Source organism: Rhinolophus ferrumequinum, chromosome 5 (genome assembly GCF_004115265.2).
Source record: "Rhinolophus ferrumequinum isolate MPI-CBG mRhiFer1 chromosome 5, mRhiFer1_v1.p, whole genome shotgun sequence".
NCBI classification, from domain to species: domain Eukaryota; kingdom Metazoa; phylum Chordata; class Mammalia; order Chiroptera; family Rhinolophidae; genus Rhinolophus; species Rhinolophus ferrumequinum.
This window is the reverse complement of record NC_046288.1, coordinates 30,278,258-30,304,584: the sequence shown is the minus strand read 5'-3', so window position 1 is coordinate 30,304,584 and position 26,327 is coordinate 30,278,258. Positions and strand designations below refer to the sequence as shown.

The 26,327-nt window shown below is 34.2% G+C and overlaps 1 protein-coding gene across 10 annotated transcripts in view; it reads left to right on the top strand.

Moving 5' to 3' along the window:
- Positions 1-26,327, top strand: part of ANKRD17 (ankyrin repeat domain 17) — a 151,398-nt gene that overhangs the window by 103,402 nt on the left and 21,669 nt on the right. For all 10 annotated transcript variants that reach the window (XM_033105360.1, XM_033105358.1, XM_033105355.1 and 7 more), the window contains 8 exons: positions 7,335-7,446; positions 7,596-7,741; positions 11,584-11,726; positions 12,291-12,504; positions 12,804-12,979; positions 14,032-14,194; positions 16,394-16,489; positions 17,814-17,930. In XM_033105360.1, the coding sequence (XP_032961251.1) occupies positions 7,335-7,446; positions 7,596-7,741; positions 11,584-11,726; positions 12,291-12,504; positions 12,804-12,979; positions 14,032-14,194; positions 16,394-16,489; positions 17,814-17,930 (1,167 nt within the window). The remainder of the gene's footprint in view (positions 1-7,334; positions 7,447-7,595; positions 7,742-11,583; positions 11,727-12,290; positions 12,505-12,803; positions 12,980-14,031; positions 14,195-16,393; positions 16,490-17,813; positions 17,931-26,327) is intronic.

Genomic DNA, 26,327 nt, shown 5'->3' with positions numbered 1-26,327 from the left:
TGAACGAGATACGGGTGTATGTATGGCCTTCAGGACTGAGAAATGTTTGCGTTTTGTATTTTGATTAATACCTGGCAGGGTGTGTTTGTGGGGTGTACATTATAAAACTTTCAGTTTGTTAATGATCAATTTTTCATAAACTTTGATTTTGGGGGTGCGGGAGGGAGGGGGAGGAGCGAAAGAGAGAATTTTTTGGGCCGTTAAGGACATGTACTCTTAACCTATTGAAAATATAGCCTCCTTTTCATTAAAATGTTTCTTGGTAATACTGTGAAAAAAATTTTATTTCCGTTCTTCCCAAATATTTATTGTTTCATATATGCTAACTTTTTTTTTTTGAGCACTTAAAATTGTTAGGGACTGTTTTAAAGGAGTTATGTCATCTAATTTTCAGACCATACATGTGAGGTAGCTACTGTTAAATACCCATTTCCCTGATGAAGAAACCAGGCTAAGAAAGAGATTATTCATTTTGCTTAACTATCACTTCATTTAGCTAAGAAAGCTGGAGCTGGAGGTCAAATTTAGGTCAGTTTGACTTCAAAGCCACCTTTCTTAACTGTAATACTCTACAGCCTTTTGAAAAAATATGAGGCATTCATTTGATGAACTACAATGGTTTACACTTAATATTGTAGCATTGTAGAATTGGATTGGACGTGGTATTGAATTTGCATTATTTTCCTCCAATCTTTTTCCTCCAATGCTATTATGTTTTAACTAGAAGTATATTTTCTAGTTTTTGTGGGATCAAGAATTGATCCATAAGAAAAAATGAAAACTTCATTAAAACGTAAAAGGATTTCACTTTTTAAATGCTTTTAAATAAAACAGCCACAGGAAATGTTCCTACTGTGTATGATCATGATTTAATTAAATTTGAAATTATTGTAGTGACAGTGAAATTTCACTTGACTATACCAGTCAACTAACCATCACTACATTATAAATTAATCTCTAAGAAGTTACACATAAGTACATTTTTTTTTTTTTTAATTTTATTGGGGAATATTGGAGAACAGTGTGTTACTCCAGGGCCCATCAGCTCCAAGTCGTTGTCCTTCAATCTAGTTGTGGAGGGCGCAGCTCAGCTCCAAGTCCAGTTGCTGTTTTCAATCTTAGTTGCAGGGGGTGCAGCCCACCATCCCATGTGGGAATTGAACCAGCAACCTTGTTGTTGAGAGCTCATGCTCTAACCACCTGAGCCATCTGGCTGCCCCTCCAGAATCTCAGCGGCAGCTCATTGTCTTCAATCTAGTTGTGGAGGGCGTAGCGCACTGGCCCATGTGGGAATCAAACTGGCAACCCTGTTGTTCAGAGCTCAGGCTCTAACCAACTGAGCCATCTGGCTGCCCCTACATGTAAATACTTTTAAAGAGGCTTTTTTAATTTAAAAAAGTAACTTACATTTTAAATATATTAGACATACTTACGTAAAAAGATTTAATTGTGGCTCCTTAAAAATCTGTTCCTTCTTTGTTTGGTCTCTACCTTGAGGTTTTTCGGTTGGGTTTATTAACCTTAATATGAGTTATGCTACTTTTCATGGAGTTTATCATAAATTGCTTAGTTAGACATTTGAAAGTTCCTACTTTGGGAAACATAAAACAAAACAAATATTCAAAAATAATTGTTCACCTTTTTTTCAATTTAATTTTTGATGTTAGGTGTTTTTTTTTAATTTATTAATTTTTATGATACCAAGCAGGTACTTTTAAGTGGTAAAAATGAAGATCCTTTGTACTCAATCCGTCTGAATTTTTTCTAGATCCTAAAATAAAAATACCTTGACATTTCACATAGTGAGTATTTTGGTTTATGTGTGACAGTACTGTGCCATGCAGACAAATGATATGATAAAAAAATGAATACCAAGATTCTTCCTCTGTTTTGAAAGGTTAAACATTCGTTAGTAATTGGATCCTTCATTTTATTTAATAAGCCTTGACATGTACATTTTTAACACTTTACAGACATCTAACTTCTATAACTTATCTTTATAACAGCCCCATGAAGTAGGTGCTGTTACTACTCACATTTTACATGTGAAGGAAGACTTAGGAGGTATTAACTATCTTGCCCAACAGCGTATTTGTGGTAGAGCCAGCTTTCAAACAATCCCAGCCCTCTGGCTCTAGAATTTATGCTTTTAACCACTGTGCTATGCTGCCTGTTTTTCAATTTTTATCTTAGATGTGAACATTAAATTTGAATTATATTAACCTGGTAAATTAGATTATAGAAAATGAGTCCACCACCTAAATGGCAAAAGATCATGTATCTTTCATTTTTGCATCTTTACAGCATGTTTCTTTGGCCATACTTCATAGTTACATCAAATCTTGATTTAAGGAAGATCAAAAGAAATGTTAATTTTTTAAAGCCTCAGTATATAAGTGTCCTTTTTAAAATGCGAATGATTCTTAAAGTGCATATAGGTTAAACTCCTTTAATTGATTATTATATTCAGGAACTAATATTTTTAACAAGGATTAGCAGGAATCATATGTGTGATTTCTGGACCTTGAAGAATGCTGAAAATAAGAGCTTACATTCTTTACAAGGCTCTTCAAATCTTTTGTTATATAATTAGAAATCACCTTTGTTGTGCAAGTATGTGCCATAGATAGGCTCTCCACCTCTCATGTAACGGTTTTATTGAATCAAGTTTGGATATTTTCAAAACATGTAAGGTTAATACCACATTACGGTACTGTTATCAAAATTTATTTTAGGAAACATCAATAAATGATAGTTTAAAGGAATTATTTAAGACGGTTTTACGATACCTTTTGATAGCATAGCTCTAATTTTTTTTTACTTGAATAATATAACAAAATTTATACCTGTATACTCTAGACATAAAAGTTAGTAATCATATAGAGATTTTTAAGAATCATTGGTTTCATATGAAATAATAAATCTGGTTGAAGATTAGAATTGAATAACACTGAATTAATTTTTTTTGGTATTTTATTGTGTGAAATTTTGATTAACTCTAATAGCCACTAAAAGTGAGAAAGAGCCAGTTGTTCTGTTCATAAAAATTTGTGTTCCACCTCCACTCCACTCCCTTTTTCTTATCTCATGGTTTTCATATATTTCTGAACTGCTTGTCATTTTCATACTCTAACTTCTAAAGGCTTTCCTTGAACTTGGAGTAACTTATTTTAGTACATCTCAAAAAATGAGGGAAATACTTTAGAAATTTTGCATTTTTCCCAGTTAATAATTAATATATCCATTATTTTTTAAAGAGAGTTGACATTAAATGTAACTCATACAAGACTAAAATTGTAAAATCATGTTTTACTTTTAATGGTATGAATATCTTTTGGATATTCTTCTCTTCTGTTGGTTTTACAGCAGAGAACAGTTTCATCACAATGATTTAATGAGAGAAAATAAGGAAACCAGGAAAAAGGAGTTAATAGTGATATGTCATTTGCTGCCATTAAAGCATTCTACTTGAAAAATGCATGCATTCTGCTTGTTTATATGCACTCTTTTAAACAGATTATGTACTGTTTTACTGATAATTCTTACTTATTGAATACCCTAAAGTGCTATCATTTTTAATCTTACATGTGACTCCACACATGGTTCTAGAATGAGATGTTTGCGATTAGGAAGGTTATGGAGGTGTAAAAAAGTTCAGCCCTTTAAGTTCTAATAACTTTAAAAGTCTTTGGTTGTAAATGTAATTAATAGATATATTTCCTTTATTACAGACAATTCAGGTATGTTTTTCACCTGCATTCCAGCTCATTAAAAGTTGCCTTTTCCTTTAATATGGCATCTGTCTTATGGATCCTTCTTGTGTTTTCCCTCTTGCAAATTGAATGGTCGTATTGATACTTAAAGAATATTTTTAAATTGAATACAATTTTATTGTTTTTTTATAAACCAGAATTAACATAACATCCGTTATGCTACAGAAGTGGTATATTTTATGGTATTAGGGGCTAAATGGAAATTTTCTTTTGAATATAAACCTGGGTGAGCTTTTAACAAAGCTCTGGGCATCTTTCTCCTTTTCAGGTTTCTCTTAAGTATATGCCAATGTCACTTGTTAACCTGTATAATAAATATGACTTTAGTGGTACTTTGTCTTCCAGAAAGTTCTTAGCTATACTGTTATTATTTCTTTGATTAGCAATATTTAAAATACCTATTTTTTTCTGTACCTTGTCAGTCATTGTTAATTTTAACCCAAACTTCTACTTCAGTTAACTTGTTTCCTGATGTGTTACAAATCAGGATAATATTTCTTACCATTTTGGGATTGGGTAGGTGTGTATTTGGGGTGAGTTTTGCAGGGGGTACTTACGGGGGTGGAAGCCTCACTTCAGAATCTTTAAATTCTTTCCTTATTGTCTTATAAAGATCGTCATCAAATGTTAGTGCTGTAATTTCTCCTCAATGCACAAATACAATGAAGTTACCCATTCATAAGTTCCCCAAGGTCTTTGACCAGCCGTCTTTTCTCATAATACATTGTTTATATTTCTCTCAAGTTTGAACCTAAATTTGCCCTGGATAGTAATCGGTAAGCTCCTAGTGCAGGGACTGTATTTACTTTTGTCAACCCTAGAATACCTAGCAGAGTACTTTTAATGTAAAAGGTACTTAATAAATGCCAGTTGAATTGATGTTTTGTAATGTGGGGAAAGAAACAATATTTTATGATTCACTAAAATTTTTCATGTTCATCTTTTTCAAATTTTGTTTGTCTCTTCATTCTCTATTTAAGATTGGCACCACTTTCCTAAATTACTCTTTAACGTCTAGAAGACTTTTAGAAACCTCATAAACTTCATCATAAAGTTGACTCTTCTACTGATTGTCTATACACTAACATAAGGAGCACGTAAGACAGACTTAACCTAATGTTGATCTCACTTGGCTTTGCCTTAGCATTGCTCTGTAATGTAATGGAAAAGCAGAATTTTGTTATCGAAGATCTTGTTTTTTTTAAGCCTGGTTATTAGCTTGTGTGACCATCGGGAAGTGGTTTCTCTGAGCCTTTGTCTCCTTTTCTCTGATACCACAAATAGAGCTGTCACTCATTTAAGTATTCGTGTCCTTCTCCGTTGTTATAGTTGCTGCATCTCCCCTTGTGAGCATCCCCTGATCTCTGCAGTCAGTTGCTCTGCTCTCTGCCAGCCTTCTGCAGGGCAGCTTTTGCCGTCCCCCTCTTCATCACTGACTAGTAGGCTTTTTCTTATTTCTTGACTCTTTATTGATTTTGCCTTTTGTCTCTAATTACTTATTTTTTTAGTATAATTGTTTTTTAGAGCTGGGAGAATATGCCTTTCCTTTTACGTTTATTGCATAAATATAAATATAGAAATATGATATACAAACATAGTAAATACAGTACATTTCATAAATATGGAGTCTTTTGTTTTATTAGTAAGCCTTTGAAGATATGACTTTATTGTCATTTATTCAACTTAACTGTCATTTATTGTTTTCTAACAAAGCATCACTTACAGGTGGAGAATGCAAACATGAGTAATAAACATGTTTATTATTTTCCAGGAACGTATAGTCCTCTGAGAGTGATAGACACATTAACTAATATTAGCATAAGGGAAACTTGGTGTTAAATGTTGTAATAGAGGTACATATGTAAAAAATGAGGTAAGATGGCGTAGAACAGCACTATGCAATAAAAAAATAATGTAAGACATATGTACTTTAAAATTTTCTAGTAGCCACATTTAAAAAAGGAAAAAGAAATAGGTGGAGTAGATTTTAAGAATATAATTTATTTAACTTAATAAATCCATAGTATTTTTGTTTAAGCATGTAATCAATACAAAAAATTACTGAGTTGTTTTACATTTTTATTTTATACTAAAAATCTTCAAAATTTGGTGTGTATGTTACACTTACAGCTTAGATCAAATAAATCATCTGGTTTTCCTGAGACTTTCATGATTTTGGTACTAAGAGTCTCTCATCCCAGGAACTCCATGAGTACCGGGCAAGTTGGGATGGTTTATCACCCTGTTTAGAATATACCTCAGCTTGGATTTACTTCACTGGAAATAACTTGATTTACACTTAGGGTTTGACTGAGTAGATTTGATTAAGTTTAAAAAGTAGATTCATTTATTCAGGTTGCTCCAGACATACTAAAAAAAAGCTTTCCAAAAACCAAACTGAATGTCAACTTTAAAATTTATATTAATTTAAATTAAATAAAATTTAAAATACAGTTCCTCAGTCACGTATTTCAATAGCCACATGTTGCCAGTAGTTAACCTTTTTGGACAGCACAAATTTAGAGTACTGAAAGTATGATACTTCAATGGCTTACTACATAAACATTTAAACTGCGATGGACTACTGGTGAATCCAGTATTAGTTACTATCACTAGCAGAAGTCAGAAATAAATTGTGCATAAATACTGCCTAGTCTCAATTACAACAGTCTTTATCTTGCCAAATACTCTGTATACAATTATGTATATTTTTTTGTGCCTTTAAGTATTTTGGGGCCTTTGTTCTTGAATGCAGTTAAGTTACTTGGAAACAACTTTTTCATTTCAAGACTTGATTTTCAGCTTTGTTAAATGGTTCCAAAACAGCTAATATGGCCTCACTGATGAGGATTTTACTTGATATCTTGTGTGTTTTGAGGTCTTTCTACTCTGCTGGTGGGAACCAAACTATGTAAGCTCTGGCTCTGTGTAAGTTCTGGGTGTTGTTCAGCCTGATCCCTTCTGGTGGTCTTTCCCTGGCCTCGTGCACATGTATTGATCAGAACTCTGCTGAAGACTCCAGGGGAACCTTCTGCAGATCTGTGGAATACTCCCTCTTTGTAGTGCTCTCCTCTCTAGTAGTCTGCTCCATGAATTCTAGCCACCTTGACCTTTCCAAACTCTGTCTTAACTCAGGGAGACTGCCAGACTCTGTTTGGATACCCTCTCCCTGCATTGCAGCCTAGAAACTCCAGGCAATAAGTTAAGTAAATCATTTCTGTCCTCAGAGATCACTGTCATGTAACTGCCATTAGTGGCTGGAAGCGAAAGTGAGTCCACAGCATTTCTTTTAATCATAGAGTTGAAAACAGCATATGGTTGGAAATCATACTTTTTTTCTTCATGTTTGCTTCAGAATTGCCTGTAAAGTTCAAATATTATTTGTAGCCTTTAAGAAATCACAAGTTGATCACTAATGGTAAACAACAACCTACTATCCAAATGTTTGCTCCAGTGGACTGATTTGTATGTATTTGTGTGTATTTGGTATATGTACATATTATGGACTTGATATTAACCTCAGTTATGTAATGAGCTAATCAAAACATGAATTTGTTACAGACTGAGAGCAATCATGACACGGCGCTAACCCTTGCCTGTGCTGGTGGTCATGAGGAACTAGTACAAACACTGCTAGAGAGAGGAGCTAGCATTGAGCACCGAGACAAGAAAGGTAGGGCCTACTTTTGTTAATGTTTTTCTTTTGGAATATTTGTGTTCTATGGAAAAATAATACTTTTAGGTTATTTTGATGGTTAGAAATAATGGAAAACAGTATTGTTCCTTTGCTTAACATGTAGTGAGATCATTCTTTTTCTCCAGGTTTTACTCCACTCATCTTGGCTGCTACAGCTGGTCATGTTGGTGTTGTTGAAATATTGCTGGACAATGGTGCAGACATTGAAGCCCAGTCAGAAAGAACCAAGGACACACCACTATCTTTGGCTTGTTCTGGGGGAAGACAGGAGGTAATGTTTTCTCCAGTGTAATTTTTCCCCCATCTGTTTGGCAAATGTATGCTTTAACTTGCATGATTTTATGGGAAAAAAGGATTGACATCTTAGATTTATCACAGTAACTGAACCTATTATCTGTTAGCTAAAGGACAGGTATCAGTGTTAGCATAAGCTATCGTGCCAGAAAAGTCGTATGTTGTTTATTATTCCACTCATCTAAAAGGAGTACCTGCCATAGGAATACCTGTGTGCTACATACAGGCGAAGGGAAGGATTAAGACACTCCAAATCAAATCAGTAAGATCCTGATAAGTGGGGCCTATGTTCACTCATCTTTTCCTGTCCCAGAGTACCTAGCATGAAAGGTACTTAAGCTTAGCTCTGTATGTATAAGATAAATAGGGAAATAAGAGTATTACATTTTCAGTTGTTCTGAGGACTTGCATCTTTTAATTATTCCCCACTGTTTTTCAACTCTGGCGAAAAGGTCCTCAGATAAGATCATATGACCTTATAGTTTTAAGGAATGTAGAACAGTGATTGTCATCCTGTGTAGACCCAAGACAGTATAGTTTACACTCCCTTGTGTGTTTTCTTCTAGCATTTAATAATTAGCTGGATAACCTAGTTTTCAAAATTCATTTTTTAAATCTATTCCTGTGTACAATGGATTTAAGGCTTTTGATTAACCAGTCGATTAACCAGTCTCTATAGATTGACAACTTCTCACACAGGGAGTTGTTGAATCTTAGATTTAGAATGCACCCTAGCTTGTCCAGGTCAGTTTCCTACTCAGATTAAAATCATTTTCTTTCCTTTTCCCCCACCACCTTAAATATTATAAAGTTCTCCTATTTATCAAGCCTGAAGTATGCCTTCCCTAAGTTTCCACACTATTCCTAACTCTCCCGTTTGAACTAATGGACAGAAGTTTATACCCTCTCGTATCTTCAGATATTTGAGTCTGTATTCATCAGTTACCTATTTTCTATTTGAAACGTGTCCTGTTCTTTTCATTGTTAACTTGAGAATACCTTTTTCAAGCACTTCACCTGGCTATTCCACACACTATGTCAGTATTCTTCCTGAAATATTATATGTAAAAATACCGTGATCAGTGAACTGGTGGACTGTTACCTCCCTATTTGCTCATCTTAAACTGGCCTCCTCTTGCCCCTTTGCCTGTTATAGTATATCAGGTTATATTGAACTGTAATCAGTTAAAATCACTAAAGTTTTTATTAAACTAGTAAATTAAAATTTTTAAGAGAATAGTTCCTGCACAGGAAGACTGGGAAATCTAATAAAATGGTATACGAGTGTGTATAGAAAGATTGGAGTTGGTGTTCCCTTATCTTGTGGATGAAACAGAATTGGAGCTCAGTGATAATACCAGCATAAGTTTTTTTTCGTACAATTTTTGCTTTGGCTATGTCTACAATGTTTGCTCCTCTATATTTGGAATAGATAGCATATGTGTGGATAGTGAGATGCACTTGCTACTGGAGATGTTTGGCACAAGAAACAGCAAGAGACCTGTTCCTACCTTCTGTGCTGTTCCTTCTGGTTGATAATGTGAATGCATTTGTGTCTTTTTTTTCCCCCTTGTACTCCCTTAGTGGAGGTGATTGATATGTTAAAATAATTTTAAACCAAATAATATTAAGGTATGGCAGAAATTTTTGCAATTAGATAACAGCATTAAATGGAAAGGCTTATATCAGTCAGAAATGTAAATGCTGTTTTGAAATATAATAAAAGTAAAGTTTTGACTTAACTGAAATTGTCAATCATTATGGAGCTTGAAATAATCCTTGTTTCATACAGTTTTTCAATGTTGAATCAAAAAGAAATCAGTTGATTTCCTTCCTTTTGAAGCAATATTAAAACCTGTAGTGTACTGTAATCTTGGTTTTCATATTAAAATGTTACAGATGAGGTTATAACAGTTATAGAAGTCTTTTAGGGTGATAATTTTGCCTATAACACTCTGTTGCTTTAATTTGGTGTTACTAGAACAGTTAAGTATTTTGAAGTAATTAGTAAAATGTTGGAAAGTCGTTTTACTATAAAATCGCAAACTAATTTCTTCTATATTGAATGTTTATTACTTTTGGGGAATGGGCCATTTCCTCTGAGAGATAACTAAGATTGGTTATCTTTGCATAATGGAATTCAGAAACTTGAAAAATATGATTAGGGTTTTCTCCTTTATTGCTTAAGGGACTCTTTGTAAAATAAGATGGCCTAATGCCATTTGTTTGTTCTTTTTATGCACAAGTCGGTGGTCTTGTCACATGAGCCACCTAATTTTACTAGCCCTAAAAGCAAAAAAGTGGTGTCTAAAATTGGTCTTAGCTTTATTCAAACAAGTAAAGTTTTAGCAGCTATGTAAGACAAAGCACTGTTCATTAACGTTTATTTGTTATTTCCCAGTTAGTATTTTAGGATATATTATTAATAGAGCAAGGGTAAGAGCTATGATCTTGAACAATCTTTGACTTCCCTATGCATCATTTATAAAAGGAAGATGAAAATACTAGTACTTGTGTCAACGAGTAGCTTGGTATATTAAATGGCATATGGACAAAGATCTGTGAATGGCCAATAAGCACTTAAATGCTAAATATTTTTAGTTACCAGGTAATGCAAATTAAGACCTCAGTAGGATATCACCACACACCCCCTGGAATGGCTAAAATTATAAAGACTGACAATACCAGATGTTGCCAAGGGTGTGGAGAAACCAGAACTCACTTATTGTTGATAGAAGTGTTAAGTAATACAACCACTTTAGGAAAGGTTTGGTGATTTCTTATAACTGAACATGCACCCAGAAATTCTACTACTAGGAGGAATTTGTGAGCAATAAAAATATATTTCTACAAGAGTGTTCATGGCAACTTTATTCAAAATTGCAAAAATTAGAAGTGGCAAAGGTGATCATCAGTAGACTAGGAAAGCTATCGCATATTCATTTAATGGAATGCTACACAATACATACAAATGACTCTCAAACACTGTGGTTTCATTTATGTGAGGTCCTAAGACAGATGAAACTGATATGTGGGTGGGATTGACCGGGAAAGGGGCATGAGTAAATAACAGGGATTTAAATTACATTAGGTTTATGCATTTGTCTGTATTCGGTGAATGTTTTGAGCATTTATTGTTTCAGCTAAATTTTACCTAAAATTTCACCTAAAAAAATGAAAACAAATATACAATATAGTCTAGTTAATGATACACATGCTGATGTATTTAAGGGAAATTGCAGGTGTCTGCAATTTACTTCGAAATGAAATATGTCAAAAAATGATGGACAAATAGATGTGATTAAGTATAGTAGAATATTGTAGAATCTACTCACTAGTGTATGTAAATTTTTTCAAATTTACATATGTTTGAAAATTTTTGTAATACAATATTGGGAAAAAATGTTAGCTTTATTCCAAGTTTTTTTTTTAAAACATTTAGTTATGATTGTAAGTTTTAAAAAATATTTTAAAGACATATTTAAATAAAAAATACCTTATTCTTTTTTACCACTATGTAGTGAAGTAACACAAACACTATCTCCAAAAGAGCATTGCATAACACATGAGGTCCACATCTTTCTTGAACACACTGCGATTTCAATAGGCTCCAAAATGGATTTTACTTGAGAAGCTCTCTGTTGTTTTCTAAGACTTCTCGTTATCATTTGAGGCTGGTTTTGTGCCAAGTTTGGTGAAAAAAGGACTTTGCCTTCTTTGGTTACACAATATACCAGAAAGAGAGATATCAGAAATACGTATGTTGTAAATCGTCTGACCGTAAGAAGAAAACACATTTTTTTCCTTTTTTCTTTCCAGGTGGTGGAGCTGTTGTTAGCTCGAGGGGCAAATAAAGAGCACAGGAATGTTTCTGATTACACACCTCTAAGCCTGGCTGCTTCTGGTGGCTATGTGAACATTATCAAAATATTACTAAATGCAGGAGCCGAGATTAATTCTAGGCAAGTTTTGTTCTCTCTCTACAAGCCCCTTACGAGTGTTATGTTAAAGATATTTGCAGAACAATTATGTTTTTAATGTCATGTTTAGGAAATGCCTTCATTACAAATTTAGAATCCAAATTAAGAGATTTTTTAAGATTAATTTTATTTATGTATTGAAAACTGTTGACTTAGAACTTGAAAAACTATCAATTACTCTATTTCTTATGGTACTAAAAGTAAACACGTCTTTCTTATGAGTTTTATTAAGCAAATGTGCTTTAGGATGGAAAGTCCATCTTAATAATAGTCTAATAACTTAATAATCATTTTTCAGCCCATGGCATTATGTTGAATGAGATACAGAAAGTATTCCAGTTCTAGGTGATAAATTGTTTGTAATGGAGTCTTGATAGTTATCTTAAAGACTTACTAGAGCTGAGAAAAACGATTATTTTAAATAATCCTGCAAAGTAAAAAACCTTAAATAATTCCTGAAATAGAATTCTATATTGTCATCCGAGTTTTCTGGGACATTTAAAATGTATATTTTCCCTTTTGTTTTCCCCATACCTCCATCCCCAGAACTGGTAGCAAATTGGGCATTTCTCCTCTGATGTTAGCAGCTATGAATGGGCACACAGCTGCTGTTAAGCTCCTATTAGACATGGGCTCTGACATAAATGCTCAAATAGAGACCAATCGGAACACTGCCCTTACCTTAGCCTGCTTCCAAGGAAGAACTGAAGTGGTTAGTCTTCTGCTTGATAGAAAAGCAAATGTGGAACACAGAGCTAAGGTAAGAAAAAGTCTGAGATTTATACATGGATTTATTGCTCATTTATTAAGTGCCAGTTATATGCCAAGTGCTTGCATCTTACACAATTTATCTTTTTTTCACAACAAATTGACATTAGGTAAAATTGTCTGCTTTTAATAGATCACACTGTAATTCAGAGAGGCCAGTAGTATAAGTGATGACATTTAGTTGAGTTTTTGTAACAGCTATACATTTTGCTCTCTCAGATTGTTGTTTTTTAACCTTTTAGCTCTTTCCACTCTTATGTGTTGTTGTGTTCTATTTTTCGCTCAACCTAGACTGGACTCACACCACTAATGGAAGCTGCCTCTGGCGGATATGCAGAGGTTGGCCGAGTTCTTTTGGATAAAGGTGCTGATGTTAATGCCCCTCCAGTGCCCTCCTCGAGAGATACAGCTTTAACCATAGCAGCAGATAAAGGGCATTACAAATTCTGTGAGCTTCTCATTGGCAGGTATGATGTTACCATACCCTTCATACAGGAACATGGTGTTACTAGTGATTACTGTTCTCTCTGGGCAAATTGTACTGTTAAAGAATCGAATGTGATTACTTCTATAAACTACAAGTGCATGTTTTGTGTTATTTTGTAAACCTACCTGTTATTTCCCATCCATCCAGAGCTATGATGTATTTCAGTGCAACTTAGAAATATTTTTTCTTCCTTTCTTGTGTGTGTGTACACTTTTAAAGTGCTATAATGAGCTATGCGAACATCCATCCAGCTGTTGTCATCCATAGTCACATCTCCCACGCAGTTGGAGTTTTGCAAAGAGTACCTCTCCAAGTCTTAAAAGTCTGGCAATAATCTAAATCTTCACTGTTGATGTTTCTTGTTCTTTATAGTAACTAGGGGTTTTGAGTGAGTTAAGGAACTGTTCAGGGTATCAGGCAAGATCCAGAATAGTTTCTGCTTTCAGTCACTTCGAAGTTGCCTGCCAGACTTCCAAAAATGCTTGTCTGCTTAATTGGATTTCCTAAAGACCTTTGCATGGTGTCCAAGCAGTAGTATTTAGTAATAGCTGTTATCACTACTGTTATTCACCAGGAGTCTTATTATATGTTATGCCCACTGAACTCTGAATCTGCATGTTATTTTTAAATTCATTCTTTTCTGAAGCTACAAGTACATGAATACATAAAATCTTAAAATGTACAATTGCTGTTTTTGGGTCTAAGATACTGTTTATTTAACATATTGATTATGATATTAACAAGATGGACTTCCATTTTTTACTAAATAAAATTTCACATTTTCTCAGTATTTGAGACTCAAAATTATGCAGTCATTATTTTTAAGATAAAACAATTAGTTTTTTAATTCAGTGGTTTTTCTTTGATGACCAGAAATTCCTTGTAATGTTATTTTAAAGATAAAATGTATTTTAGTCCTTGACTGTTAAACAGTTTTTATCTTTACAGAATATTTTCACAAAGGTTGATTTTTATTGTTAGCTATGTCATTCCATTTCATTTTAAACCATTTTATCTGTGTCATCCATTTAGGGGAGCTCACATTGATGTACGTAACAAGAAGGGGAACACTCCATTGTGGCTAGCAGCAAATGGTGGACACCTTGATGTGGTTCAGTTATTGGTGCAAGCAGGTGCAGATGTGGATGCAGCAGATAACCGCAAGATAACTCCTCTCATGGCAGCATTTAGAAAGGTAGAAGCCTTTCATCCTCATTCACATGGATGTTTTTCATTTAGGCTGTAAAGTGCACGTTTGATGATTACCATAGACTTTCATTTTAGGATTTAACATCAGTTTTGAAAGCAGTCAAATAATAAGCAAATAATCATTCTGATGGCAACATGGAAAGGTAGATACAAATATCTCAGAAAAGCTATTAATATCACCCCTATTGGGCATAAAAGCTAAGTACACTTTTAAAAATAAGCAGTATTTTCAGAATCTAGTTACAATCTTTATCTTTCACAAACTGTAAATCCAATTAAGATAACTAATTGCTTGGAAAAAAGGAATTGAATAATGAAAACCCAGCTGCCAGTATTTGAAACTACTGAAAATCAAGCATACTATATCCATATGTAGAAATGAATTTTATGAAAGTGAGAGAAACTTTCTCTTTCTCTGGTGCATATCATAGGGCTGTGTATAAGTAATTTGATTTAATGATTTGGTTGATTTCTTAAATGGAGTTTTAGTTTGTTAGAACACCAGATTAATATTTCAAGGATTATAATTTTGAGTTTTGTCATTCTGAGACATGTGTGTAAAATCCCTTGTAGATTGTTTTGTTGTATTGACAATTTTTACTATATAAATTGCAGGAAATAATTTCTTCCTTTTTCTCTTAGTCTCTGACTTCTGCTCTTCATACCACCTCTTCCCTGGCTATTCTAGAATACTGACTCTGTATTTCTTTTTCCTTACCAATCAAGTTTATTCTTTCTCTCTGTCTACCTACCTCTTCTCCAAGCAAACTAGTATATCATAATCAACTTAATCTTCCACTATATTAGTATCCTCTTCAAGAACCTTTTCCTGTTTTCCCAGTCCCTAATACTTTGAAATCCAATCTTAGTGTGTTATTCAAAGCCACAATCTGGTGCTCTGGAGCTCATGTCATTATGAGTCCCTCGTGTGAAGTCTTCTCGCTTGGCCTTTTCTTTGTCCTTGCCTCCTACGTGACATTTGTTCTCATCTCAGGACTGCCCATGTCCTTCCGAATTTTTCCAAATTTACTTATTCTTTGCAGGTAATTTAAATCTGCCCCTTTACAAAACCTCTTCTCATTTTGTTTGAGATACTATAATCTCCTAAAAGTTGTAGAAGTTCTACAGTCTGTTATTATCTTCATCATTTATTTTGGCAAATATGTATATCTTGTTACTACTCTAATATCTAACATGGGTATATCTTATCTTTCCAAGTAAACTTAGCTCCTTAACAGTAGTGCTCATCTTAACAGTAGTGCTTATCTTGAATTCATTCCACTATTTTTTTAGTGCCTACCATGTGTAACTGTAGTGGGGTTGGGATATTATATTGTATGGCGTGCAGCAACTATTTAAAAAAAATGTGTGATTTAATCAGGAAGGTCAGATCCACACAGTCAGGTAACTGTGTGAGTTGTTCCATTGAAATAGTTTAACTACTGCAGAAGTGTTGGTGAGATACGGAAGAATGATGCAAATAGCATTTGAGCTATTCGTTAAAAGATAAGGATAGTTTTAAAAGGTGCAGATTAAAAGGAAGGGAAGGATGCAACTGGGGAAGTATACTGAATATAAACAGCTGTTTATCCAGACCAGCTAATTTACAGATGTTGTGTCAGAGAGCAGTAGTGTGGATTGAAGAAAGTGGGTAGCCTCTTGAATGCTGGACTGAAGATTTTGAACTTTACTTAGATTCTGAACTGTTATAGTGTATAATATAACCATAGCTCTCATGCTTTAGGAAAATGCATTTATTCTTTCACATTACCTAGTACAGTGCTATGCATTCAGTTTTTATCTGAAAGAACAGATTGTTATTTCTACTTTTTTAATGCTTAGAATTGAAAAATGCTCATTTCTATTGCTAGCTAGGTAAAAAAGAGGAATATTTTTTTCCTTTCAGATATAGCCCCCATGTCTTCATATTTCTTGATTTTTTTAAATTCAGAGTGATTTAGATTTTAGGTCAGGTTATTGTGCACTCTTTTGAGATGAGAATGAAAGTAGATTTATTTGAACGAAAGCCTCTTTTTCATTTAAAGAGCAAAAAATACCCAATTAAGTCTTTATGTTTTGTAGCACTAATTTTTTGTAGCCAAAGGAATCTTAGTTAGACAGACTGTAGATTTATTGAATCCTGTTAGCGTCTGCTTTAAATCTGACATTAATATCTATTTTTTAGGGTCATGTGAAGGTGGTGCGCTACTTAGTCAAAGAAGTCAATCAGTTTCCATCAGATTCTGAATGTATGAGATACATAGCAACCATCACTGATAAGGTAATATATCGATCAAATTCATCCCACTGTATGAGTTAGTGATCCCATTTGGCTTTATATACATATATCCCACGCTAAGAAAAAAGTCGTAGTTTGAACAATAATGTGTGGTATTATAGCAAGTTTCATTTATCTAGTATTTGGGAAGGAAGTATGCTACCTATTTAAGAGACTCTTCAGATTACTTAATGAAGCAATAAAACATTCTCTGTGACAGAATTACTTTTATCTTTTTAAATAGTACTGAACTAATTTAATTTTATGTAAACACTAAACAATCTAAAGCAAATTTTGTTATTATTCATTAGTGCTATAATCTATATATGTTTATCCAGACTGGTATCTATTCTGAGAGGAACAAGCCCAGTGGGTTTTTTTTAAATATCTAAACAGAAATGAACATAATAGTTTTAATCATGGGAAGAAAACTTTAATGTGTTCAACGTAATATAAAAGTTGGAGTAATTGTCAGCTTAAGAATGAACTGGCTAGGATTTTTGCAGGAAAAGTAGGGAAGATAAAATAAATCCCATTGAGATCTAATTGAGTTTTTCCACTGGTGACATTTGATTTTGAGTTTATACTAATGTTTAAATAAAATCCTAAGACATGCTGTGAAAATCTAAAGAGGTTAAAAAAATCTAAAAATGTCTATTACATTTTCTCAGCCATTATTACATAATAGTGAGCAGCTTTCCCCTATAGGTTTTAGTTAACGTTGGTAACTGACTGTCTTGCCTGCCTCTAGATTCCTATGATAAATAACATTCTTGGATACCACTGGGTTTTTTGAAGAAGAGATTAAAAATGAAGCTTTTGTTTTAATACAGTAATATCCCTTTCCTGTCAAAAACAGTATTTTTGAGAATGAAAGCACTAAGAAAAGTCTATAAATACCTGTGTCTATGAGTTTTTTAATTAGTGATTCTTTCACATGAAGTTGTAGCAACAAAGCTTGAATATGTGAGAACAGTTCTTGCCAATTAAGTACTTTAAAATTTTTTTAATTCATTTTTTATTGACATTGACCTTAACAAATTATCACAGCTATTTGTTGTGTGATTCCTTGTATTGTATTACAGGAGTAAATAATTTTAGTTTCTGAAGTACCAGTCAAATGGATATTAATTTGAAGAGCAGTAGAAGTTCTTTGCTTGTGTATTTTTAAAAATATGCTTTTATTTGCACTCTTTTTTGCCCTACCAGTGATCTTTTTTGTTTCTGTTCATTCAAGTACCTTCATTAATATCTGCATGTTTTCAGGAATATTTCTAAATGTGAATTGCTTTTTTGAGGCTGGAAACATCTTAATTTTTCATTTTAGGAGATGCTGAAGAAGTGTCATCTTTGTATGGAATCAATAGTACAAGCCAAAGATAGACAGGCTGCTGAAGCAAACAAAAATGCCAGCATTTTGTTAGAGGAGTTAGACTTGGAAAAGGTAATGATAACATTTACATGTGAAAAATACCTACTTTCTTCCTTCCTGCTTTTTCCCCCTCTAATTTGCAATCTACTCTTCTTTGTTTTGTTTCATTTTGTTATTTATGCTTTAAATTATGTACATGCTTTTCTCTCCAAGTTTGGCTCAAATAGTAGAGAACTACAAATATTTTAAATATCAGTAAAATAATTTTCTTTGTATTCAAATTGATAAAATTTTTATTATAGGAACTACAGTGATTTGGAAGTCCGAAAACCTAGCCTCAAATATTCTAAGAATTTTAATCGTATCTCAATTAATGAGTTCGTAGTCCCCATCCAAATCTATACGTCATTCATCCTAGACCTTGTAATTTGTTGCCAGCAGACTTACTAGAAGTATCAAATGCACTACTAAGGCATAATCAACTAGTGAAATACAACCACTTGGTGGAATATTTAATATTAGAGTACATTTTTTAAATGAATGATTTTTCTTGTCCTTTTTCAGTGATGACTACAGCATCATTGCCATTTATTCTCAAGGGGGATAGAATACTCCAAACAACATATAGTTTGGACAGTCCTATAGCTCCTTCTTTATTCCCCCTCTTTGTCAATAATTTTGTACTCTAGAATGTAATAGAAATAGTAATCATAGCAGGAAAAGAATTGACTGGCCTTGAATATTATGGAATACATATTCTGCCATATTTCATCTTCTATAAAAAGATTAAAAATACTATAAAATTTAACATGTACCATTTAAATTTATAAAGGATATACAGTGATAATTACAGACCTTTTGGATTTGAGTTGGGTCCATTCTTTTCGATTATACTTGCTGATTTTGTTAAGCTGTATAGTTGATTATTTCATCTTGCATAATGAAAATACGAATTATTCTAAACATTTTTTTCTACTTTAAATGTGAAATACAGTAGTATTTTCTGGAAAATATAATATTAGAGGTTCTTCATTTTAATAAAAAATCTGGTTTAGACTCTGATCAAACAAAAGTTAGCTTTTTTGGCCATTTTGAAGTTTTAAAAAAAATATGAGCACATTGAGAATACTTACTATAAACACTATCACTATTACTTGACCTGTTTTTACATTTGGTTTCATCTAATACTGAAATGCCTACTAAATACTAGGCAATATAATAGGATCAAGTTTTATGATAGAATATGTATTATTTTAGTCTTCTCAGTAGAAATATTATTTCCTTCATATTATGGATGAAAAAGTTAAGTAACCTACCTAAGCTAGGCTAGGATTGAACCGTTTTTTTTCATTCTGTTCCTGGTTCCTAGAACCAAATTCCCTGGTTCCCTCTTCTTCCTTAATTGAAGGTAACCTACCTCTTAGTTCTTTCTTTCTAAAGTGTTAATATTTTAATATCCTATTTTTGCATAACTCTCTTACTTTGAAATGTTAGAATCTCTAAGTAATAGTTATTTTATGAATTGTTTCTTTTTGCATTTTTATGAATCTAGAAAATATTTTTTCTAAAGCTATGACATAGATATCTATTTTTAAATAAAATCTTTATTTTTTTTCATTCCTCTGATATTTATACATTACATTAAATTCATTTAGGGATTTAGTGCATACCTGTGGATTAACAAAGGAGGAAGCAGCTTTTAGGAGATATCCTATTAAGGAGATCTGTTCTCAATAAACTTCAATATTTTTTTTTCTTTATTGCAATAATGTGTTCTACTTAAATTGTGTAATATGCAAAGATAACTAAAGAAAACGATAATGTCATCACTGTTAGTTAACTAAAGTTCAAAACCTTGTATGGTAACTAAAGTTCTCACTTCTACAATTACCTATAAAGACTTTTAAGATCTTACATGATCTGTCTACACGCACTACTCCTTACACCCCTCTGATCTTATTTTTTTATTAGTTTCTCTTGGTCAAATTGCTCCATCCATGCTGACTACCCTTTTTTTGCTCTTGTTGTGCCTTCTGCCTTCAATGTTCCTTCCAGATACCTCATACTTTAGTCACCTTCCATAAGCACTCTTCCTATTCTTCTTGCCTCCTTTATTTTTACTTTCTAACATTCTAAATACTGTATTTTACTTAGTTAACCTTGTTTATCTCTCTACCACTAGAATGTATGCACCACAAAATGGTACCGGGTATGTTGTAGGTACTCAATAAATATTTGGTGAACAATGAAATATTGACATACATGGAGATGGTGTATTTTTCTAAAAAAGCAGAATCATGCAAACATATTACTCAAATACTTGCTTCTCCCTCTTGGTAATTGATGGATATTGTCAGTTGATTGTGATTTAAATAACTGCTAAATATACTCCACAGTAAGTTTGTGTCCAGCTTTTTGTCACTACAAATAATGTTGCAATAAACATCCTTATACATTCCTATATTTTGGTGCTTTTTATTTTTATGGAGCAAGTTTCTTCATCTGGGTCAATATATTTTAAATTTGACGCTTTGAAAGTATTTTCCTACCATCAGTAATACATTAGTGTCATTTTCTTGAATTCTTGCCAGCATTTCTTAACCTTGATGTTCATGTTTTCAAGAACCTCAGATTTAAATCAAGTCTAAAGGAACTTGTTTCCAATGTCAGTACACATTTTTGCATAACATTAAAACTCAAAGGTGATAAATAATTCTTAATCATAAATTAATTAGACGTAGATTGATTCTTCCACATGCACTGATACTTTATAAATAACTTTGAATGGGGGTGGTACATAGAATTCTAAATTACAGAGGAGGCTCTTCTCTTGAACTCCAGCTTATTATTTCCAATTGAAAAATTACTAGATTGGGATCTGATAGGGTTTGGTCCACTTTTTTTTAGTTTTGATTTACATCTAGGAAAATACACCTTTTTGCCTTTTGAGAGTACATTCTGTCTCCATCATTTCTGATTTAGAAACATCACTGGGGTTGGTTTTGTCTGGTTTAAGTTGATGTTCTGCATGGATAATTTATCACTTGTATAAAAATGCTTTGTTGATCAGCTTTTCTATTATAATTTGAAATTTTTGGTTAATATGCTTGTAAAAACTGCTGCTGAGCATACTGCCCATTATATTTCTCAGATTCACTCTCTTACCGTTATTCAGCAAACATTTATTTGCTGTGTGGTAGAGTCTTCACTCTGGAGCATTTCATGTGGTTGGACTGTAGAATCCTCACGTATTTCACTGCTTGTTCTCTTAGGACATTAACAACTAGGTAATTACGTTCATGGCTGTTAGAACCCTTTCGTGCACATTGTTGGTTTGCATTTTTGATATTTGTTCCTCCTTCCACTTTATTACTTATCGTTTCTCACCCTACCTTTTTCTTTGTAAACTTTCATAACCTTCTAGGGAGCAGAGCAATGTAGAGAGTATGTTTTAAAAATGTTCCTAATAGATATTTTCAGTTGGATTTTGGCCATCTCCAGAAGCTTGCAATATGCCCATCCCACAATTTCAATTTTATACACATTTCATTCTCTGAGTAAACTTTCTATCTTGTCAGCTTTACTCCCTTCTAGAATTCTACCTCCAACAATCCTGGTAACACTCTGCCTACTAATAAATTACAGGATCCATTTATTCTACCACCCTGTACTGTTCCTTATTCTTTTCTTTCTGCTTATTCTCACCTGTGCCCTAGTAACTAAATGTGTCTAGGGAAAAAAAGCAGAAACATTCAACCTTGATGACTAATTTTACTTTAAATGTGTGACAGTGACCCCTTTAATGCTCGCAGTAGTCATTCTACATTTCCCTAGTTTAAGTCATTCTCCCACTCATCTACACCACTGTTTATTACTTTCTCCTTTAGCTTTTGACTCCCAATACATGCTTTCCTCACCTCAGTTGATCACCTAGCGTCCTACGTCACTGAGAAAACAAGCATCAGAAGAAAACTGCCAGACTTCTTCTACACACCCCCCAATCCCTGTACCCATGTCCTTTCTACCAGTTGCTAAATAAATATTTTGTAACCAGTCCTTCCATTTGTGAACTAGATCCCATCTGATCTCCCTTACTCAAAACATTGTTTTAGCAATTTTCTTCTATCATTTATCCCCCCCTAGATCATTCTCATCATCATACAAGCTTTTTTCTCCAATTGAAAAAATCTTTGATTCCTGCAACCCCTCCCCTCCTCAGTTTTCAGCTACAAACCCATTTCTTTACTCCCCTTTGCAGCAAAACCCCTTGTCTATTTTTGGCTGTCTCCAATTCTTCTTCCTCTTTTATGAATCTACTCCTGCCAGGCTCTTGCTCCCATAACTCCACCAAAAACAAATTATGCTTTTATGGTCTGCAGTGACTTTCACTAGCTGAATTCAATGATTACTTCTCCATCCGTATAGTACTAAGCCCAGTAACATCTAACGTACTCTCTTCACTTGGCCTCCTTTACACTACAGACTCTTGGTTTTTCTCCTACCTTGCTGGATGTTTCTTCTGTGTCCCCTTTGCTGGTTCCTCCTCATCTCCCCTCTTAGTGAGTCCCTTAACTCATTACATGACCTACTTCTTTATCCATTGGTCACCTCATGCTGCTTCTTAACTTGAAATGTATACCAGCTGGTCCCAAATGTGTATCTTTAGCCTAGACATCTTCCCTAAACACCAGTCTGACATACCCAACTTGCAACTCCGTGTGTCCATTTGGATTAATAGACATCTCATACTCGTGTTGAAATGGGAACTCCTGATCTGTGCCCACCCCACACCCACAACTCTGTCTTGTATAATTGCTCAGGCTGAAAACCTTAAAGTCATTCTTGATTCCTCTCAATCCTCTAATGTGTGAGAAAATCTTGTTATCTTTGCCTTAGAACTATATCTAGAATCCTAATCAATTTTTATGACTTCTCACCCTGGTTCAAATCATTAATATCATCTCGTAATTACATGTATTAATTACCACTGTATGTTATTTAACTGGTCTCCTTGATTCCATTATTACTATTTATTCTCTGTTTAGCACTTAGAGTGATCCTCTTAAATCGTTTAAATCAAATCACGTCACTCTTCTGAAAACCCTCAGAGTAAAACATAGTCTTTAAAATGCTCTGCCGGGCCTTAGGTGAGCAAGCCCCAATACTCTCTCTGACAGTCATTTTCTACTGTTCTCAGCTACACTGGCTTACTTGAACATACTTACAGGTTATGTATTGGCTGTTCTCTTTGCCTGGAAATACTTCATATCTTTTAGATGTTTCCTTATACTTCACCTTCATGAGGCTTACTCTAATCACTCTATTTAAAATCAAAACCCCTTCCTTACTTGTCTCCATATACACACTTCTCTTCTCTCTGCTCTAGTATTCCTGGTTTGCATTGTTCTTAACACCTTTGAAAAACTATATATAGTCGGCCTTCCATCTGTAGGTTTCACATGTGCAAATTCACCTAACTGAGGATCGAATATATTTGGAGGGGAAAAAAATGTTAAGTTGTTGCTCACATGTACTATGTAGTTAGGCCTACCATGGTTTTGTTTGTACCAAACATGTGCAGACTTTTTTTGATTATTATTTCCTAAAAAATTACAGTGTAACAACTATAATTAGGTTGGTGCAAAAGTAATTGTGGTTTAAAAGGTTAAAAATAATTGCAAAAAACGCAATTATTTTTGCACCAACCTTATAGCATTTACATTCTATTAGATATTACAGGTCACTTAGAGATGATTTAAAGTATACAAGAGGAGGCTGTGTATAGGTTATATGCAAATACTGTGCCATTTCATGTAAGGGACTTGAGCATCCTTGGATTTTGGTATCCATAGGATGTGGGAGCTGGTCCTGGAACAAATTCCCCTTGGTTACTGAGGGATGACTCTAATGTGTTTATTATGTTTGTCATCTGTGCGTCCGCCCCCTCCAACTAAATGTTAGCTTCCTAACACCCATTAAATAAGTTAGTGTCATAACTTAACATAAATTAACACAGTGCCTGACACATATTAAATCCCCTACATTTTAACTAGATCAGTGTCATCATCATCACCTTTAATTGAGCTTTGAAGTCTCTGAGCTGTCTCTTCCATCACCTCTCACCTGTAGTACTGCAGTAGGCTTCTTCAGAGTCTCCCTTATAAGTAAATAACTTTGCCTCTGTCACCTTTGTCCCAGTGTCACTCTTCCACAGTTCCCTTGGTTTTCTAAGGTGGGATTGCCTTACTCTCCCAAAAATCTTCAGTCTCTCTTCATATTCTGCATGGGAAATTCCAAGCATTCATTTCCTCCTCTCTTCTCCAAACACCACTCACTATGGTTTTCTATTCCTCACATACCACATTCACTTTCATATATACAAATTTACAGATGGTATTTCGTTAGTCTCGACCACCTCTTCAACTAAATCCTTAAATTCTCATCTTAAAAATCTTAATTCTCAAATGTTAACTGTGTTTCCTGAACCCTCAATTAAAAAACACCAGTTGGGTTAGTGCCCTTTTCTCTTCCACAATGAGGTTATTCTACAACTTGACTCTTTTCTTCAAAGTCTCTACCCTCTCCCACATATATTCTCAATTCTGCAGTAAGTGAAATGAGGTCAAGGCAAGTATCTTGTGAGAAAAGTAGACTGTTCTAACCCCATTTTGCTCTACCTCCAGACTAACTTGAATTGTCCTGGTGTAGTTATTCTGTAGTTAACTTGAATAGTTATGGTATAGTTATTCTGTTTTCATCTGTTCGGTTTGGAATGTTGTATCAGTTATTACCACCTCCCCGATATTCCTTTATTTTCAGTGTCTGCCTACAACTTAATGAAGGTTACTATCCTAATGAAACTTTACCTCAAACTTAGTACTTTATTTCCTTCTCCACATATTTTAAGAGAATAATCTTATTGACTCTACTTTAAAAATTTTTACTCCTCAGTCCAGGACCATTAGCCTGCTCCCCCACTACTCAGTGAACAACTATGGCAGAGATCACCAATATGGCATCTTAACTGCCAAATCCTGTTAACTCTTTTTAGTTCTTACTAATACTTTGTGATAATTGCCAATGATGATTTGCCTTCCTTCATGAAACTCTTTTCCCACTGACGCTGCTTTCTCCTGATTGTCTTTCTGTGCCTGATAATGCCTTCCTGAAGTTTCATTTACTTTTCTTTCTAAATACTGCATGTTCCCTTCCTCACCCCATATGTACACAGACGGTGCCAAAAAAAAAAATGTATATACATTTTAAGAAAAAAAACTGTATTAAAATTGTAATACTTAGTATATACCTATAACAAAAGATGAATACAAGTCACATTCGACTTCTTCAGTTACAAGAGGTGCTCAAAGTGGTTACCATCAGCGTCCAGACCGACACTTCTGGTTATGACAAACTACTGCTTGAGCAACGTTGACCAAAGTGTCCATTTGTATACATTTTTTTGGCACCCCCGGTGGGGTGTGTGTGTGTGTGTGTGTGTGTATACACACCACACATATAGTTATAACTTCTTCCCTTTATAAGTTTCCCTTCATTAGATTGAGCTACCACCTGCAAATTTATAATGCCTCTTAAATCTGTGTCTGTCTTGTCTAATTCTTAGTTTTAGAGCATTCCATGCTTTGTAGATCCTTTCACACCCATAGTCTGACATTTCTCCCCCAGAAAGTTTCCCTGTAACCTCTGAATTTGTGCCTCACCTTTTAGTGAGTCCAAAGGGTTAGTGAGATCTGAGATTATCAAAACACCAGCCTTAGAAATTCAAAATTTAAGTACCTAGGTAGCCCACCTAGCCCTTAGGGCTAAATCTTGTTATCTAGACTCTAACTGTTGCCCAAAGGCCAGCCTCCACTGACCGCATAGTGTGTGTGAGGCCTGAGGCATTAGCATCCCTAAGATCCAGCCACACCCACACCCTAAGACCTACCCTATCCCATCAGCTCCCACCCACATCTAGGCCATCTGGGCTTAGATGAAAGACTTGTTCTGATTTAAACTTTTTTTAAGAAAAGTTCTTCCTCTCCTTTGCATACCAATCACAGTTACCTCCTGCCCCAGCACGAATTTTAAAATCCAGTCAAATCAAAAACCCATCCTGGCTGAGCCAAAAGTCTTAAATTTTACTGGTTATATTGATCCTCCAAAAGATATTTCCAGCACCTTTCTCAAGGAATTTCGGTTTGTACAGACATGTTATAGATTAAAATATGTTTTATTATTCCTAATTCTGAATTTGAGTGGCTTAAATCTATATCTATACATCTATAGCCTCAGTTGCTTTAAAAATATTTTTCTGGCATACCTTTCCCCCCACTTCCAGTCCTCTCCTTCTTACACTTACCCGTTCATTCCATCGAAATCAGAGAAATCAGAAGAAGACCGGAAAATCAGGGGCCTCTCTTACTGGGGCTCAGGCAGAGAAAGCACTTTTCCTCAGGACCGACAGTTAAC